The sequence below is a fragment of the Crotalus tigris genome, unplaced genomic scaffold (genome assembly GCF_016545835.1).
Source record: "Crotalus tigris isolate CLP2741 ecotype Arizona unplaced genomic scaffold, ASM1654583v1 scf7180000017701.1507938, whole genome shotgun sequence".
NCBI lineage: Eukaryota > Metazoa > Chordata > Lepidosauria > Squamata > Viperidae > Crotalus > Crotalus tigris.
The window spans coordinates 225201-241934 of NW_024096577.1; the positions used below are offsets into that span (position 1 = coordinate 225201).

Sequence of the window (16734 nt, forward strand, 5' to 3'; positions counted from 1 at the left end):
TTAACTTTCTTCATTTATTATATTAAACAATAACACTTTTTAATTAAACAAACATAGAGCATGGGTTAAACTTCAACAATCCTACATTTCCTTCCACTCCACCGTGTTCCTATATGATAATTTCAAAAATAAATATAGGTACAGCAATGTACATATTTGGATATACATTAGTCAGCATCTGTAAGCTTGCCCTTTTCTACCAGATTCAGGAGATGGATCCTAAGAGCAGGGTTAGACTTCAAACTCACCTGAATGTATTTCTTCCGTCAATAAATTCCTCTCCCACCAAATCATGTGACAAAATATGTTTGAAATTCTCTACTGATTCACAATAACAACCTTTGTGATGCTTTGGAACCTGGGCTGACAATGAAGTTTAGCTGTTGTCTTTTTTTTAACTATATACCCTTTTGCATTCTTGGACAGCAGACAGGCAGAAGAAGAATCGCAAAAGAAGACAAAAGGAAACCACTTTTTTCTTTTGCCTGCTGCCATTAGTGGCAGAAAGCCCTTACTTCCCTCCTAAAGAAAAGCTAAAAATGTTAGAAGGTAGGCATCTCTATCATTTAGGACTTGCTTAAAAAGAATCCATAGTGACATTAAAAAAAATCCACTTGATTCAAAGATAAACTGCATCTCCTCTATTGGAAGAAATGAACGTTGATAGAGATGTACAGTAGGAAAGCTGTAGAAAAGAATCCCATTTCAAGTTAAAGAATGAGAAGTGTTACAGACCCAGTGGGATTAACAAATCATTCTGGCACAGATAATATGTGCCAGTAAAGAGAATGGACTGAGCAAGAACAGAGACTGGGGGAGCTTCTAGCACCGAGTGAAAGGTGGGAAAGGGGAGTGTGTGCATTTGTTCCCAAGCCAGAAATTCTTACGTGTACAACTAAAAAAAAAAGTCTGCTGGCTGAGTGAAAGCAAAGGGGCAACAACCGAGAACATTTAGAGAAAGCAAAAGAATTAAACTTACTTGCGAGGTACAAACAGCGTCCCAAGAAAAATAGGGGGTAGCTGAACCAGATGACAACAGTAATATACCACGTTCACAAAGAATCATGAGGAATTTACTATAAAAAGGAAAAGTGAGTGAACGTTGGGCAGGTGGGAGGCTGTATTTGCCTCACCTAAGTCCACAAGAAGCATCTACAGTGACATAGCAGTGTCACTAGGAGGGCAGGCTTCAAAAACTCTGGCCTGGTTTTGAGGAACTTTGGGAGTTTATCTTCCAAGGGTTTATTTAATACGCTTATTTGCAAAATACTTTTTAGTATTAAAAAAAGAAAAGAAAAACTTCACTCCCAAATCTGGCTATTTTCTCATCAAATTTCAGCAGCACAATCTGGGGGAAATTTGGAGAGATACAAAAAAGGCCAGAGTTTTACATGCAGCTCCTAGTTTGCTCGCCCTGCTATAAAGAATGCAAGGCCCAAGTGATGTGTGTGTGTGTGTGTGTGTGTATTTCTGTCTTGCAATCCAATTAAAGTAGCCACACTGTAGTGCTTTATCAGCTCCTCTGCCCTAAAAACTATTTAGAGTTTTGTAACTAAACCCCAAATGATGTGTATATGTAAAACAGCATGTGGGATGTAGCCTAGGTTGCCAGTGAAAAGTGCTTTTTTGCAACTATAATTTATATTGATATTAAGTGTTCCTCCAGATTTAGGAGGTCAATGGCCACCAGGCACTCCTAAGAGAAGTTATTTATCCTTACTTTTGAATTCCTTTAATTTCTTCTCCAATCTTTGGGTGTGAGTCCCTTCCCCTCACTCAAGCACCAAGGGCAGCAGTTTGCTTACAAAAACTGAAATGAAAAATCGCTGCATGTACAAATCAAGGAAAAGTAAAGAATAATATTGCAGCAGTGGCCAAAAGGAAATTTATGTTCATCCAAGAAGTTACTTGGATGAGTAACGACTTTGGACCAATAAACTTTGGTTCAGTTGCCATGATTTAACCTTTTTAGATGTTTAACCCTTTTAGATGCAGTTCTAGACTTGGCATGCTGTACGCACGAAATTAGACAGAGATCTTACTCTTGAACAGTTTTTGAGAATGGAATGGGACAACTCGCCAGTTAACTTGCCACAGCCAACTTGCCGTGGCCAACTTGCCATGGGACAATTCAACAATTCAATTTAACTATTTAAAATAATTTTAAAAATATTTTAATTTTTGTCATTCACATTTTATTTTGCCTCTCCTTTTGCATCCTTTCTTTAATGATTCTGTTCCACCATTTCTTCAATATTGGTGTATCTCTTGTCCAACAGTGTGTTGGCCACAGTGAGTTATCCTAGACCAGGGGTAGGCAACCTTGGCTCTTTTGTGACTTGTGGACTTCAACTTCCAGAATTCCTGAGCCAGCATGGCTGGTTCAGGAATTCTGGGTATTGAAGTCCAAAAGTCATAAAAGAGGCAAGGTTGCCTACCCCTGAACTAGACCCTTTTGAGAAGCATCTGGCTGAATTTGTGTGACACATTACATGTCATTTGTACTAGAACATTGAAATTATAACTACAGCTATTATTTTTTATTTCCAGATCTATATACTAAATATACATAATGCACACACAAACTATACATTATTTATGTACAATATATAATTATATTCCATAACAGGTAGGTGATAATAAGAACTACGGGAAATTTGCCAGACTGTTTGTGTGTGTATATATAAATATGTCCAATGCCAAGTAACATGGAGTAATAACAGACTAGCTAAAAGACAGTAAATGTATCAAAGCAAACTATATACAACATAATGTAGGGTTTTTTAAAAAAAAAATCTGCAAGCATACACAAACCTTATTTGCTTCTTAGTACATAAAAAAAGGGCTCCAAGCCACTGCAGTTAGATACATGGCACCCTTCAATACCTAAAACGGTTTGCCTGAGCACCAGAGAATCTGTATTTGGGTCTAGAGATATGGTCAGGTTGAATAAATACCATTGAACGTGACCAAGATTTGTCATTTTTAAGAGCTTTCCTGAACAGATCTCTACAGTAAAATTGGGAGCAAACATGACTTAAAGTGTTAAAATTCTATATACATTTTGATTATTTAAATGAAGTGTCAACACTATTAACGAATTAAACAAAAAAGCTAAAATCTTGCTATAGCTGGGGCCCAAACTCATTTGTTCCAAGGCTGTCATTCAGGACTGCCAATCAATTTTCAAGCAGGGTCTTTCTGGGACCTTTATTTCTTTAGCTCTCCAATCCATTATAGTTTGGTTTTGGAACTTCCCAGATTACAGGAACTCGGAAGCAGGACAGGTAGCAGAATAAGCAGAATAACAAGGAGAAGCCTAATCCTGCCACTAAGGTCAAGGGTGAGAAAACCGGGAGATGAAGAATGGAAGTAAAGAGAAAATGTTCCCAAAAGGAAATTGCAGCATAAATCCAAGCAGGATACTAAGCTGGGTCAGAAAGTACCTAATACTATTCAGGCACAGAGAGCTGAAAAATGGAAAGCTGGAAGAGACTTTGTGTCTAGAATGCTATGGAGATGTGGCTTCAGGAGGATTTTTTTGGGGGGGGGAGGACAGGGGGGCATCTTGGAAGAAGAGACTTAACTCTCCATATATTCAAGAAAGAGGAATGCACAGTGAGATAAAGGGAGTCAAGGAAATGAAGGCACATCAATGGGTCCTCTCTACTCTTTAAATCTCGTAACAGAAGAGAGAAAATGAGCTTGGATACCACATATTCGTTCAGGGGGAAAATGAAAGTCTTTTCAGAATGTCCCATAGGAATGATAGCCACAGGATCATCTCAACACGGGCTGTGGGAGTGTGCTGTACCTGTCAGGTTTGAGAAGATGCTGTCCTCACCAAAATTATAAAGACAGTTCTCTCACAAGTACACAACCAGGAAACATCACCTTCCCACTCCATAATCCAGAAGGTATGGCATAAGAAATCAAGAATGGAAGACCAAGCAATCAGAGTGTGGTTAACAGTGGAAAATCCAGTGTTGTGAAGGTGACCTATCCTCGAGATAAATAATGGAATTATTTTTTATAAAGTCAGGAATATTTTTTGAATAAGGCTATGAGGAGATGAATAAGATGATCGACTGAGAACTAACTACTTTGTAAAAACAAGATAGGGGATTATATACAGTAGCCATAAATCCAACTTTTCAGCATAACCCCAATATTTCAATTCCCTTGTCCATTCCATTGTATGGAATCTCAAAGCCCAAATACATACGTGCACATGCATATGTAACCCTGAAAATTAGCTGAAGTCATCTCACAGAATAAAGCCCCATCTGGCTCTTCCCTAAATCATGGATGGCCAATAGCTAAAAGGGAAAGAGTGAAGTTAAGAGAAAGCGTCCCATTTGCAAAAGAAAGCAGTCATTTGTGCACAATCAGTTGAACACCAATTGTTGCTTTGGCCTCTCTTCCTATTAACTGAACCCACGCCCCCTCCTTCCCCCCATCTCTCCCATCAACAAAACACATTTCAGAAAGACAGGCAAACACACACAAGGGCAGCTACAGTTCCAAAGATACTGAATTATTATTATATCTGTTTTCCAGGTAGCGTACACACAACGGCCCTGCCCTTAGCCGCAACAGTTTCCCTTGGTTTCAGTATGATTTGGTGTTGGTTAAAAGATGCTCTCGTCTGTACAACAAAGCGTTTATGGTTAGAAGCGAAACTTCTTGTTCAACAGAGCGCACTTTTAGTTGTAAAGAGATCCAGGCTCAGAAGGTAACGGACTCTACGCAACAGGCATAAGGAGTCGCTTAATTTTGGCCTTTTCCTCTTACTAGCATCTCAGGAGAGCTGGAATCTTTTTTTTTCCTCTGAGAAGCTGGCTTTCTATAAATGGGGAAGGCTTTTTCATGGGAGAAACATCCTATGATCTGAGCTTCCAACCTATGGTCTGATGAGCGTCTACCCTCTAATTTATAAATATCTAGGGAGAGGGAGTTATTTTCTTAAGATAAAGCACAAAATGCACAAGAAAGGAACTCTGGTGACGAGTTGTATTTCAGGCCACTGACCAACAGAAGAAAATCAAAAGAGACTTAACTACAGAATAAAAACAATCAATCTCTTTATGAAGATCATACTTCTCCTTGAACCCAGAGGTTGAGTGGCAGCTTCCATGACTCTCCTGCCACTCCACAAAAAAATGAAGTCCCGAGAGGCAGTCCCATTAGTGCTACTGTTTTTCCGCAGCGCAGCAAAATCTGGCAGTCAGTGGGATGGGGCTGCTGCAAGTTCTCATACAAGCAACGTTTTTTTCAGCCTAGAAAGTCTAACTTAATTTAAAAACAAAACGAATGAGAGACTGCTGTGAAGCCAAGCCCATCAATTGCAGTTTGCTCAACAATCAGCCCCACAGGCAGCTGGAAGTCATGAAATAATCGGGGGGGGGGGGGGAATGGCCCGAGGACATCAGGAATCTAGAACAGGTACCAGGAAATAGGTCTGCTTGATGGCCACCCTTGCTTTTAAGAAGTCGGCATGTCGGCCTTACTGAGTGCAATGGCCAACTCCAGGTCTTCCTGCTCTTGTCTTCGCAATCGCGCCAGCCTTTCCTGCTCTGCCTTCTCACTCTCCCGTTTGGCCCACGCCAACTGCTGCTCCTCATTGCCAAGCTAAAAAAAGTAACAAAATGAGACTCGGTTAACAAGGTAAGAGAGAAGAAAAAGCCCAGGGTAGTAGCAGCAGCAGCAGCATTTGGGGACAGATGTGATGCTCACCTCCCACAACCCTCCACACCTGACTTCGGGAATGCTTGTTATCAGTGGGAACTAGGGATGGGAGGAGGTCAAGAAGGGTCAGGAAACTTTTCTCTTGGCTAATTTTACTCCAAACTTTCCACCCATTGCTTCTTCAAAGCATCCATTAACAATTTTCCCACTTTCCCAGGACCTGCTTTCAGTTTAATCTTGCCAATTCTATTTCACTTAAAATAACGTTGAATTACATTAGACTTAACAATTAAAAAATGGCAAGACCCAGTGTTTGCATCGTGTAGCAGAGGACCCTAACAAGTGCCAGTGTATCTGGGGTCAGCAACCTTTGGCTAAAGATTGCTTTTAACATTTGGGGCAGGATGGCTAACGGTTTGGATGGCTAGGTGCTTTAGCTATGAGAACCGGCTCGGTGTATTGGTTAAGGTGCTGAGCTAGAAACAGAAGATTGTGAGTTCTAGTCATACCTTAGCCATGAAAGCCAGCTGGGTGTCTTTGGGCCTATCACCGGGAGATTGAGAGTTCTAATCTTGCCTTAGGCATGACTAGCAAGCTGGCCAGGTGACCTGGGGCCAGTCACCCTCTCTCTGCCTATCTCACAGTGTTGCTGTTGTGGGGAAAATAGGAGGAGGAAGGAGTAGTGTGTATATTCACAGCCTTGAGTTACTTATAAAGCAGTAAAAGGTGGGATAAAAATCTAATAAATAAATACATAATAAATACATGTGGCTTTTGTTACAGTTTCCATGTGATTCCTATTGCAAAATGCCAGGAAGTTAGTGGATTCTCAGCAATCATAACCAGAGAAGCTAAGAGCTACACTTGGAGACCCTGAAAGTTGTCCATCTCTGCTATATGGGAAGATTGTCAAAGGGTCTCTTTCAGATCCAGAATCGTAGGATGCCAGATAAGGGCTACAACTATGAACACTGTTGCTGTCTTCTTTTTTTCCATTACAAGCTGGTATTGATGGAAGAAGAAAGGGAAAACGCATGCAACGTAATTCTAAAAAGAACACTTGACACAAAGTTGAAATTTAAAAGGCTCCCCTGGGCTTGGGTTTAAGTCTGCCCTCCAGAGAGATCATCTATTTGGCATGTAGAAGCCCTCAAAATCAAATCCTGATGCTTTTCAATCATCATCATCATCATCATCATCACCACCACCACCACTTGACACCATTGGCATTGACAAATTTGCCATTAGTCAATTGCAAAAGTGGCCTTACTAGGAACTGCTTCCATCCTGCGACGATATCTGTAATAGCATCAAACATCCACATCTGCCTATCCCAGGTCCTGGATAAGGACTCGATAGGTAGACAAAATACCAAATCCAGTCTGAACATCTGGCTGACTGTGCGATGATCAATAATAAAAAAAAAAGTTGGAAGGGACTTTGGAGGTCATCGAGTCCAACCCCCTGCTCAGGCAGGAAACCCTATACCATTTCGGACAAATGGCTGTCCAATTCTTCTAAAAAACTTCCAGCGCTGGAGCATTCACCGCTTCTAGAGGCAGGTTGTTCCACTGGTTAAATTGTTCTAATTGTCAGGAAGTTTCTCCTTAGTTCTAGGTCGCTTCTCTCCTTGATTAATTTCCATCCGTTGCTTCTTGTCCTGCCTTCAGGTGCTTTGGAGAATAGCTTGACTCCCTCTTCTTTGTGGCAGCCCCTGAGATATTGGAACACTGCTATCATGTCCCCCCTCGTCCTTCTCTTCATTAAACTAGACATACCCAATCCCAGCAGCTTTTCTTTATATGTTTTAGCCTCCAGTCCCCCTAATTATCTTTGTTCTCTGTACTCTTTCTAGAGTTTCAACATCTTTTTTACATCGCGGTGACCAAAACTGGATGCAGTATTCCAATATCTCAGGGGCTGCCATAAAGAAGAGGGAATCAAGCTATTTTCCAAAGCACCTGAAGGTAGGACAAGAAGCAATGGGTGGAAACTAATCAAGGAGAGAAGCAACCTAGAACTACGGAGAAACTTCCTGACAGTGAGAACAATTAATCAGTGGAACAACCTGCCTCCAGAAGCAGTAAATGCTCCAACACTGGAAGTTTTTAAGAAGAGACTGGACAGCCATTTGTCCGAAATGGTGTAGGGTTTCCTGCCTGAGCAGGGGTTGGACTAGATGACCTCCAAGGTCCCTTCCAACTTTATTATTATTATTATTATTATTATTATTATTATTATTATCATCATCATCATCATCATCATCATCATCATCATCATCATCATCATCATTTTCTATGACTTTCTCTATTTTATGATCCCACCAGTTTTTGCTTACAGGCAAATGATATTTTTTGCAGATCTTCCAATGCACCATTGTTGCTACTTTGTTTCAGCAGCTGTGTGCCCGGGAAGGGATCTAAAGGAGAAATGGTTCCAGCAATTTAGTATGAGGAAAACTAAAATCAATGATCCTCAGACTGAATTATTGCAGCAACCTAATATGACTTTCCAAACATTTTTGTCAAAATAATGTTTTGAAACAACTCTAAAAGATTAAGCACCAAGTCGGGAAACTGAATAGAAGGGATGCTACTTTGTGTTTAATCCTAAGCGGTAGCCAACACCTAGTGCTATATACAGTGGTGGGATTCAAATATGTGAACAACCAGTTCTCTGTGTAGATGCTGCTTCTGGATGTCCATTCTGGGCCTGGGCAACAAAAAATTAGCTACCAGTTCTACCGAACTGGTGCAAACTGGCCGAATTCCACCACTGGCTATATATATTCTTGAAACAAATGGAAAGAAGCAACTGTGTAAATATAAGTTTAGAGCCATGGTGGCACAGTGGTTAGAAGGCAGTATTGCAGGCTAACTCTACATTCCCACTGCCAGAAGTTTGATCTTGACCCTGCTCAAGGTTGACTCGGGTTTCCATCCTTCTGAGGTTGGTAAAATAAGAACCCAGATTGTTGGGTGCAATATGCCGAGTCTGTAAACCGTTGTAAAGCACTATGAAGCGGTATATAAGTCTAAGTGCTATTGTTATTGCTATTCAAAGCATGAATTAGTAGAATAAACCAAAATAAGTTCAACAGTTATATAAAACTGCAAAGGAGGATTATTATTTTTTTTAAAAAAGAATGGTTTGATAAGAATGTAGTTGAAAAGGAAATTCAACAGAGCCAACTCTATCCAAAATGGAAGGAACTCTGGAGATCACCTATTTCAGGGGTAGGAAACCTTGGCTCTTTTATGACTCGTGGACTTCAATTCCCAGAATTCCTGAGCCAGCATGGCTCAGCTTGGAAACCTCTCGCTTTCCCCTCAGCATGGCTGGCTCAGGAATTCTGGGAGTTGAAGTCCACGAGTCATAAAAGAGCCAAGGTTGCCTATCCCTGACCTAGTCCATAGGTGTCCAAATTTGGCAACTTTAAGGCTTCAACTCCTCATGGCTGGCTGAGGAATTTTGGGAGTTGAAGTCCACGAGTCATAAAAGAGCCAAGGTTGCCTACCCCTGACTTACTCCATAGGTGTCCAAATTTGGCAACTTTAAGGCTTCAACTCCTCATGGCCGGCTGAGGAATTCTGGGAGTTGAAGTCCATAGGTGTTAAAGTTGCCAAGGTTGGACACCCCTGATCTAGTCTAACTTCTGCCCAGGAATCCATTACTAAGCAGTCTACTATTTCTACTAGCTGTTAGTCTTGAATAAGGACAGGTCTTCGGCCTAGTTTTGCAGGGCTGTCTTCACATTCTCAAGTTCTTTATAGCTCTCAAGCAGATCTGTTTATAAAATGACTGTTCTGAATGTACTGTACAGAGATACTGAATATAAATAAAGCAAATGAATATCATTTACTTAAAAAAAATTTTTTTCATGAAAGGGCTTACCAAAAATCTTGTGAAAAAGTAACATTTTAAGACGAGGAAAACTTCTCTTATGAAGGAATATTCAAGTTAGGAGAACAAAATAAATAAGACAGGTCTTGCAAGAGAGTGATGTAAAGAAGAGAGAACTACCAAGCCTCAGTTCTGGAACTACTACTTTTTAAGTTGTTCAAAATGATCCAGACAAAAAGATCCTGCAATTAGATGGTTCATGTTTGCTGATGACATGAAAAATGGTAAAAGATAACAAAGAAAAAAAAAAGAACAACTCAACTCTTATTTTGCCTTGGTTTTCTCCAATAAGAGGAAATGTATGCCACCAGAATGGGATGAGACAGCTAGAAAAATAATCAGAATACTCATTTACGTGGAATAAGTTTAAAATCTCTAGGATAAAATGAACTGCATCTGAACAAACTGAGGGTCTGTCCAAATCTTTGAGAAAGATTTGTATGTATCACCTTTGAGAAATCCTGTTTGTTAATTGTTCTAAATAATTTATTAGGTGAAGGCCAGATGACATGATTATTAAGTGGATACACTACTGGCTCAAAAACTATTCACAAAAGGTGATTCTCCTCAAATTAGAGGGGAGAATCAGGCAAGGTGTCACGAGGTGCAGCTCTAGACCCGACAATTTAATCATTTGGATGAAGAAGTGTAGGGTATCCTAATTCAAATTTACAGATGGATGAACTATACGCTGTATACAGGAGAAATAAAATTCAAATCTACCTTGGTGCATTAGAAAAACTGAATTAAAACGGAATGCAATTAATCCAACAGAAATGCAAAATCATGTACTTAGGTAATGAAATTTATATGCAGAGGCATAGAATGGGGAGTACTACTTTGGCAAAAATATATGTGGAAAAAGGTATTGGAATAATAACTATTCTATTTTATTCTATATAGAACAGACCACCTCCTTGAATACTTCTAATTCTGAGCATCACATTTGGGAATAAAAAGATTCAGATCATAGCCAATTGCTCTGAATTACTTCAAATTCAGAGCAAGGGAGTAAGGACAATATGCAGGGACCGGAAATTAAGCCATATTAAAGATATTAGACGTTGAATGTGTTTAGCCCTGGGAAGCAAATACTAAGAGACGATATAACAATACTTTAACTGTATCTGAAAGATAGCCATAACCTGTTTTCTAATATCCCAGGGAGCAGAACCTGGAATAATGAGGATATGGGAAAGAGTTTTCAGGTGGTGAGGTCTGTTCCTCCTAATGGATACTGGATACTGTCCACCCACCAGGGCGGTACTGAATTGAACACAGACCAAATTGCTCGCTCTGGTGGGTAGGTAGGTGACAAGCAGCTTGATCGTTTTTTTGTTGTAACCTTCAATCACATATCTGTTAAAATACAGACATAACCTGGATGCTATGTTTGAGTGTGCAAATGGCATTTGTTGATCCAAAAAGCAGACCCTGCAGCTGTAGGAATAACACTAAGAAGATGATAGGGAGGAGTTTCTAGCTAAATGTTTAAAATAAAACACCACAAATCTACATTTCCTAATGGTGCACTGACTTTAACAGTGGAATCAGTTACTCAGAAGAGGAGATTTCCTTCCTCGGAAGTATTTCAACAGAGGCTGGACAGCTGTTATGCAGCTTTAATTTCCTTATCTGCACCATTCAGGAGCTGCGGTGGCGCAGGAGACGTAATGGCACAGTGGTTAGAATGCAGTATTGCAAACTAACTTTGCCCACAGCCAGGAGTTCAACCTGACTGTCTCAAGGTTGGTTCAGCCTTCCATCCTTCCAAGGTCAGTAAAATGAGGACCCAGATTGCTGGGGGCAATGTGCTGACTCTGTAAACTGCTTAGAGAGGGCAGTAAGTATTATGAAGCAGTATATAAGTCTAAGTGCTATTGCTACACTGCTTCTCCCAATTCTATAATTCTATGGTGATACTAAAATATTTAAAGTGGTTAAATAAATAAAAAGGAATAGTGAGAGGATTCAAAAAAATGTCTTCAAACAAAAGAAAATGGGCATTTTGCCTGTCACATAAAGAGATCTGTGGCCACCACAGAAAGCTCAATGAAAACGTTAACCTGGTATGCTACATTTTATATGGTTCAATAATACACAGAATTCTCTGCATAGTTCTGCTTACTGTACCGTCAAGGGAATATAGTAGATTTGGAAAAATGTTCTTCAAAATTTCAAGGAGCTGGAAAAGGAATGAAGTTGCCTTCACTCTTTCTCAGAATTAAAATCTGGGCTCATTCAATAAAGCTGTATAACAGGAGGTCAAAAATAGCTACTTGATCCTGCAGTGCAAATTACAGAACTCATTATCAGAAAGTACAGTAGTATAGGAGAAGGAATGGCAGAACCTGGGGTGGAGTGAAAAGAGAAATCAGCCTAGCATCCCTGCATAGCCATAAGCGATCTAAGTCCAATCCCCTTTAAGTGCCACTGACCCTTATCTAATTCTAACCAGATGCTGTTATGAGATGGATTCCTGTTAGTAGGCCATTAGCAATAAATTAGCTTAGTTGAACTTTAACACATGGACCTGGTCTTTTTGAGCCCCACAACTGTAACCACCAGGATGAAAAGATTTATTAAAGATGATTTATAGCACCAAAGGCTATCTCTGAATACTGGTAATGAATCCCATATCAAATAGTGCCTCACCTCAATTGTCCTCAGGATATGCTTGTGCACTTCTCACTACAATTGCTGGATTAAAAGCCTGAAATCTGATTGAACAAGATTTTTCTTATATTTCATATACTGTATGGTAGTCACATTCTTCAAGAATATGTCTGATCCCCATATAAATCTACCTAAGCCCAATGCCTATCTATCTCATCTCTTCTATAGATCCATTACGCATTTCATAATGAAGGATTCACTGTTTGTCAATTTTCTACACATAAGTTAGTTTTTCCTAGTAGGGGAAATGGCCCAACCTCCTAATCAAAGGGGGTATCCTATTACTTGACTACACCAGAGAAAACATGTTTTCTATCTGTTATGCAGCTGCAAAAAAAATTCCTCTATTTCCTCTCTCTAGCAAGGCTCAGTTATGTGCCTGACACCTGAAAAGAGAAGCATGTTGACAGCTCCAGAGGGTGTGGGAGAATCAGGAATGTAATGAAGCCCATCCCAACTAAAATTGCAAGCAATGCAAGCAATGGAAAGGTCAACAAGTCCCAGAGGGCTTTCCCCAGCTTGGAGATGTGGAATCAAGCCAGTTGCTGGAGACACAGCCCTTGCAAAGATTAATGTTGCATTCTGCAGATCATGGATAACACAAGGCACAACAGAAGCTAGCCTAACCCTCTTCCGGGGTCACCCTTCTGAAGCTGTGGTTCATGGACCTTAGGAGGAAGAGGTGAGAACTCAAACCAAACAGCAAGCCAGAGGGAATGCAAAGCTCAGCCCACAAAGACAACATCCTCTATGCTTTCTCCGTGCTTGTATTTCAAAGTAACAGTAAAAGAAAAACCAGAAGCTACTACAGATGCATGCTATGTTATGCACCAAACTGCACATACAAGCTATAAGTGAAATTCAGTGTTACAATGTAAGTAGGAATGGATTGTTAAAAAAAATTACATGGCTGGCCAAGATCGTAGTACGGATAGTCAGATTTTTAGTAAGAGGTTTAAATGCACAAACATACTCCCTATTGCCCTATTCATGTACACACATCCAGCTGGACGGAGGAACTCTATAAAGCTTTAGGTTAAACAGAGTAATATATTCCAGACCAGGGGTCTTCAAACTTGGCCCTTTTATGACTTGTGGACTTCAACTCCCAGAATTCCTCAGCCAGCATGGTGTCCCAGCATGGCTGGCTGAGGAATTCTAGGAGTTGAAGTCCACAAGTCATAAAAGGGCCAAGTTTGAAGACCCCTGTTCCAGACCCTTGGTGAACATCTTCCTTGTTCTCTGCAGTGGCTAGGCTGCAGGCATGCAAGCACATGCAGTGAAGAGAGCGAAAGAACTGATTGTTTCCACTGAAGGAATTACACAACTCTTTCTGAGAAGTGGGGAGGGCTTTGGGGGAAGGGGATGACTCTGTCTCATCATCCTCCTATTCAAGGATCGGAGGTTTGTATGAGTTACCATACTGAAGATGGCAAATCAAATGGCAGGTTCAACACCACAGACTCATAGAAAGATTATATAACCAGAAACAAAACAGGATTTGTGTTTAAAAAAAAGGGGGGGAGCAATTCTCACAGGTGGATTATGTAGCTCAATTTCTGCTGAGAAAATGAATGCCCAAGAAGGAAAACAAGAGATTGAAAGTGTCTTTGAAAAGACAAAATAAAACCAGATTGTGTTATTTAGGTTTTCCTGTTTATCAGTTGAACTTTAATCATACCAGCATTCATCTAAAATCTAGTACTAGAAACCAGACCTTTAAGTTACCGGATGTCAAACAGACACCCCCCTGCTTCTCCCTAATGTTTTGCTGCACCATGGAAATATCTTTACTTGTTAGCCTAAACTAGCCTGGATGTATGCTTGTGTAATCTTTTCTGTAGCATGCTCCTTGTTCATCCATTTTATGGATCATGGATCTTTCCATGGATACAATACTCCCCCAATTCCAACACAGGGCAATTATTTATCATATATTTATGAAGAGATGAAGCATTCACTTACTGCTTCTGAGAACTTTCTGAACATTGGATTGCCATTAGCTCCAAATAGTTTCTATTTCTCCAGGGTAAAAAAAATATATCTAATTTGGCAACTTTTAAGACACATGGACTACAACTCCCAGAGTTCTGGGAGTTGAAGTTTACACATCTTAACATTGCCAAGTTTGTGACACTAGTACAGAGCTTTGACTGTGTAACTGCAACCACCATCCTGACTTTCAATCTCTCCCATGGATGCCCCTGCCTGGATGGTACCTAACAATGCAGTAAGGCTACCTTTCCCTATCTATCCTCAGTGCCTAACTGCTGAGTTCAATATGTTAAGTTCCCACTTTCATGCTTCTACATATTTTGTACATTTAATCCTAGAACAATGGTATCTATTACTCTCATTCCTAAACATTGCACTGTTGAGACAGATCACTCTATCTCAGCTGTCCTTCTCGGAACAAGGAAGTCAATCAGAAGAGTAATCTTCTCTATTCCCTTCAAAATAGTTGCCCCCAAGTTGACACTTTTTAAATAAGTAGCAATTATAATATTCTTAATTCTTAGCTGTCCCAGCAATTGGCTATGATACTTGGGTACCCTGGGAGTTAGCTTAATCTTGTTTGGTGCACACAAGCAGGGGAAGGCTGTTTAAAAACTACCTGCATTCCCACATGGCCTCGCTTACTATTTATTTCAGCTTTATAATATACATGTCTACTAAATGTGTGAAAATAAAGGGCTGGTTTGTCCTTGCAAATTATTGGCTGAAACAAAATCTGGGCACCACTTATTAGCCCTCATATTAATTTGTGGAATACAGATGAGGCGTTTGGTTGTAAAATGCTGAAAACATTACAATAAGCAGCATTTTTTTCTGGATTCCAGAGGTTCCTGAAGGAGGCTTCAGGATGTAGTCCCCTCTCAAGGCCTCCAAAGAACTCTGGAAATTTGGAAGAAAAAGCAACATTCCACTAGACAAGCAAGCAAACAAACCTCTCTAATTAGCAGCATCAAACTCAAACTCTCTTTATTGATATGTCAAGGTGCTGGAATACAGAAGTAAATATAGAACTACATCAGGTGTGAGAGAGGCAGCATGAAGGATTAAGAGACAAAAAGCTGTGAAAAGGAAAAGGAGAAGAGGGGCAATTGAAACAGAAATGAGAGCCCAGAGGCAACTGCTACTAGCAGCTTAGAAAAAGCAGCTGTGGATGCAGAGAGAAGGAACTTAACTTACAGAACTGAAGTCAGCAAACCCCCGGGAAGAGTCTTTAGAAGGTTTACTTGAAGAGGAAGGAGCAAACAGGACTCTTCCACTAAATAGGTCCCCAAACCCCTTTTTACTCTGAAAGGGGTCACTGCTGTCAGCCCCGAATGGCTGAAATGGATCGGGGGGCTTGGCAAAATCGGAAGACCCGACTTGGCTTACAGGAGGACTTTTACCTGGAAAAGGTTGAGAGAGAGAGAGAGAGAGAGAGAAAAGGAGAAGGAAGGAAAGAACAAAAAGGAAGAAAGGGAAAGGTTACTTACCATAGAAAAAATATCTAACTCTTACCCAGGAAGGTAAAACGTCCACCACTTTGCCCTCCAGTGAGTTCATGAGTGGCTAAAATTGAGGGGGGGGGAAAGGTTTTTGCAAAGCCAGACTGGGCCCAGATTTAAATGGGCTTTTGCTTTTAATAACTCCCCTCCCGAATATATATCTGTGCTACTCAAAACCAAAGTCATCGTACAGAAAGCCCCAAGAGCATCTAAAAGTTTCAGTCCAACGGATAGACTTTTTTTTTTCTTTTTTGGGGGCTGGGACAAATCTTATACCATCTGGCATCTTTCAGGGTCTGCTTAGGAATCCTGGGAGCGGTGACGGGATGTAAGACTGAGGAAGGCTAGGTCTTACAAAAAGAAAAAAACAAACAACAGATGCAGTTCAAAGAAAGCTAGAATAATTTTCTTAGTATGATCAATACCGCAAATGGGCTCTTGTCAAGGGTTGGAAAATAAGCACATTGCTGCTGATATTTTAAGTACTCTGTTGTTATCACTGCCTAATGTATTTTCTCTTCCTCCTTCCCCCCAAGTAGTAAAACAGGTCCCTCAGCTGAAAACCACAAGATTTTCAGCAGTTGCCTAAGTGGTGAACACAAACCACACAGAGGGCTCACTTCAACAAAATGACGATAAACAGCAGTTTTCAATGCAGGGAAAAAAAATTCAAATAAGCACCAGCAGCTTCCCCCCCCCTGCCGTAGCCCTGAGGAAAGACCCACGGGGGCGATGAGGTGGGCCTTTTTCCCATCTATTTGAGAGTAGAGGAGGAAGGCACAGAGCCTTCGGCTGAGCCTGCTAATTCGACAGAGTTGCTTAGAGCACCTTCCATGGCAGTTCAAACCTCTGGCTCAAAGCGAGAGGCACGTGCAGAGTGGCTTTGCGGCAGCTGCCACAGCAGAGATTCGTTCAACTTCCCTTTTCTACTCCAGTGAAGCTGCCTTCGATTGAGTGAGGCCACTGGGGT

General features: G+C 40.6%; 1 protein-coding gene across 10 annotated transcripts in view; it reads right to left on the reverse strand.

The window, feature by feature from the left end:
- The window catches only part of EPS15L1 (epidermal growth factor receptor pathway substrate 15 like 1), a 53366-nt gene continuing 36632 nt past the window's right edge, over nucleotides 1–16734 (reverse strand). For 5 of the 10 annotated variants that reach the window (XM_039338443.1, XM_039338444.1, XM_039338451.1 and 2 more), the window contains 2 exons: nucleotides 15460–15665; nucleotides 1–5631 (listed from right to left, as the gene is read on the reverse strand). In XM_039338443.1, coding sequence (XP_039194377.1) covers nucleotides 5485–5631; nucleotides 15460–15665 — 353 coding nt within the window. In that variant the 3' untranslated portion in view covers nucleotides 1–5484. Of the gene's footprint in view, nucleotides 5632–8026; nucleotides 8108–15450; nucleotides 15666–16734 lie in introns of those variants that run through there. The other 5 variants (XM_039338446.1, XM_039338448.1, XM_039338447.1 and 2 more) reach the window with 5 other exon arrangements.